At 45.5% G+C, this 3068-nt stretch overlaps 1 protein-coding gene across 2 annotated transcripts; it reads right to left on the reverse strand.

Annotated features, from left to right (window-relative positions):
• Positions 1 to 3068, reverse strand: LOC135608439 (uncharacterized). Of its 2 annotated transcripts, none has more exons than XM_065101324.1 (2): positions 2863 to 3068; positions 1 to 2759 (listed from the first exon to the last, which is right to left on the reverse strand). In XM_065101324.1, exon 2 carries the CDS (start codon positions 2513 to 2515, stop codon positions 209 to 211), a length of 2307 nt encoding a protein of 768 aa, XP_064957396.1. In that variant the 5' UTR covers positions 2516 to 2759; positions 2863 to 3068; the 3' UTR covers positions 1 to 208. The 2 variants fall into 2 exon arrangements, with proteins under 2 accessions (XP_064957396.1, XP_064957395.1); XM_065101323.1 differs by having other exon boundaries at positions 1 to 2764.

The following is a 3068-nucleotide window of genomic DNA, read 5'->3' on the forward strand; positions in this document are numbered from 1 at the left end:
TGCTTCAAAATGAACTGACCAAATTGATATTGTGCTCAAAATGTTCAGAGAGCATGACCTTTTTATAGAAGCCTCGGCATCAAAAAAGTTACAGAAATAAGCATTTACATGATTTTCACAGAAGACAAGCCATATTAGTAATCATATAGGTCAGAATTAAAGAGTACCAAATCGACCTAAAAAATGCATGAATTTTGTAGCCAGATTTTTATGTTACGTCATTGATGGCCTCAACATCATGTTCCATTACCCGTAGGTTGGTTTCAGCATTTTCCACTTCCTTGCGTAAATTCATCAGTTGTGTCATACCAATAGCTTCCTGTGTTTCCTCTAATCTTTTCTCAATTACTCTCAACTTACTACCTAAATGAGTGATATGTTTCTTAAGATTCTCCATCTCAATTGCTTGCTGTTCTCTACTCTTAGCTTCTTCAAGCTTAAGTTTAGCTTCTTTTAGTCTCCTTAGTCGCGCCTGCGGTTCCTTCAGACGTGCAATTATATGTTTGACATTGAACCCAAATCCCTCAAATTTACGAGCTTCCATCATCAAGTTTTCAATCTCCAAGGGTTCTGTCTGACATGTTGTTTGCAATGTTTTCCGCATCAAGTCTACAAGTCTGTACCACTTTGCTAGATAGACATCCTTCCTAACTTCTTCGCTGACCCTATCGTCTAGTAGGCCTCGATAGTGTGGTTTTTGGGGAATCATCACAAAGAACTGAGGAGACATCCTAATCGCCTCATGTCCGTAAGGGTCTTCATTTTCTCTGACATCATTACCATTGTATTTTCCGATATTCTCTTCATTTTCAGGTTCAGGAGAACTTGGCTCCCATTCATTCAAAAGCCCACAGCGTTGGAACTCTTCCAGCTCATCAACTAGTCTCCTATCCTGCTTATCAAAATCAACATCTTCATCACTATCATCGTCAATTACAACAACCTCTTCAGAAGAGACAGATAAAGTTTCTCCATTTCTGCTTGTGTCGTATACTTCTGACTTTCTCTTCCTCTCTACACTCTGGTGCATCTCATCAGATAATGACTTTGACCGGGTAGTATCATATCCCTTGACCTTAACACCTGATTTTCCCCCCTGGCTGACAGTCAAACTGAATAATTGTTTATTTTCCTCAATGAAATGTTTTGTCTTATCTGCTCGAGGTTCCACCATCAAATCATTGTCATCTTTGTTTTCCTGCCCTTCATAGTGTCTTCTCTCATAAGACACTTCAGAACTTGTTCTGCTCACAGCAACACCATTTGCAAGATCTTTGTCTTTTGCAGTACTTTTTGTTTTACGATTCTTTACTAAATCTAGCGCTGGCTTCGCATATTCATTCAAAGCTTTTTGATACCCTACTTTGTGCTTTTTCCACCATGCCCGGTAATCTCTCCTTGGATTACCACATCTTGTTATCTTTGGTATGCTGACACATTGCCCTATTTGGCAGACATTATTTGAGATTGATATAGCAAAAGAGACATTTGAAACTGGAATTGCTTGGTCATAACCAAACTGCCTTGCTACCCGGTGTGGCTGATACCTTTCGGAAGAAATCAAACCATCACCATAGAAGCCCTGCAATATAGATGGTGATATGATTAACATATAATCATGCATCCAATCAGGCATGCCTTCTTCTACATGAACTATTCGTGTCTCTTGATCATTCCAAGGAGGCTCTTTCCAACTACTGAAACTTCTAGAATATGGTCTCCATGTATAAGACTTCTCATCCTGAAAAAGATGAATTGCTTCATTGTATCTAGTAGCACTTCTTCTGCTGCCCCAGCGACTGATATGAGATTCTGACACTGAAGGACCTGCACCTTGTGGCGACAGGCGCAATCTCTCAAATCGCTCCCAGACCCAAGCTTGAAGAAGGCCAAATTGCGCCCAAGTTTCAATCTTACTACCACCTCTCCTCTTCTCAAGCTTTCTGAGGACAGAAGTAGAGATCTTTGACAGATCGTGATACATGTTAGCAGTGACAAGTGGCGCCAAAGCAATTTGATCTCCACAGCTAAGCCTAGCAGCAAGTCCAAACACCACCTTTGGAACCTCACCAGCAGGGTAGGAGGGCACCACATTCTTGGCCAGCCAATATGCCAAGAACCCGAGGTGTTTAAGCTCCTCCTCGCCTTGCAATTCTAGGAACCACTGCAGCCAGATATCAAGAGTGACCTTACGAGTAGCCTTTGCCTTGGGATGAAGCTCCCGTATCTTCTCCTTCTCCACGAAGAGCCTGAGACTAAGATCCTCCTCTTCATCGGTCAATACTCTATCCAACCTAGAACCGGAAATAGGAAGCCTGCCAATGACATGAGCATCCTCGAGCGTGAACGCAGCCTCGCCCCATGGAAACATAAACGTGCGGGTCACACTACACCAGAACCCAAATAATGCTTCCATCAAAGGCCGGTCGGGCATAATGTTGGCGACCGAGCCCGTGACGGCGTCTTCGATTCCAGCCTTCCGCCATGCGGCCACAATCTTCTCGTCGGAGGCCATGTCCCTCACCCAGGCCTCCCATCCGAGACCGGGGGGAGTCCAGCCACGGAAGGTGATCCTGGGCAGCACGACGGCACCCAGGCGAAGCAGATCGGTCAGCAATGGGGTCGTGGGGATGGCGTCGGACGGCGAGGCCGCGCCGGTATCGAATGGGTGCAGCAGGCACGAATCCGTCTCGACTGCGGAGGTTGGTGCCTCGAAGGAGACATTTTCACAGGCTTTTATCTTGATTCGAGCATTCCTTCTTTTCTAAGCAACATAAGAAGATCGAAAACGACGATCAAGAAGAACACCGACAACTGACTTGTAGTAGATGATGCTTAGAATAGGAAGGGATTAGCGCTTACCAGAATGGGGGTTTGGAAGGGGATTCTCGTGGTTTCTCTGCCCATCGGTGTCGGAAGAGTAAGCGATCAATGGATGCGAAGGGCGGGAGCCAAGGAAGTTGCTGCCATGCGAGATTTGCGGGCATTGGTTGGGCTGACGGCAGCCGGTGGCGAGCGAGCCAGTGGCGACCGCGACGGGCAAGCAGAAACCCTAATCGCGGGTTCAA

The sequence above is a fragment of the Musa acuminata genome, chromosome BXJ2-3 (assembly GCF_036884655.1).
Source record: "Musa acuminata AAA Group cultivar baxijiao chromosome BXJ2-3, Cavendish_Baxijiao_AAA, whole genome shotgun sequence".
NCBI lineage: Eukaryota > Viridiplantae > Streptophyta > Magnoliopsida > Zingiberales > Musaceae > Musa > Musa acuminata.

Coding starts and splice junctions, on each gene's coding strand:
- LOC135608439 (XM_065101323.1), bottom strand. CDS start 2,907: ATGGGCAGAGAAACCACGAGAATCCCCTTCCAAACCCCCATTCTG. Junction 2,765..2,862: donor CCTTCCAAACCCCCATTCTG/GTAAGCGCTAAT, acceptor TATGTTGCTTAG/AAAAGAAGGAATGCTCGAAT.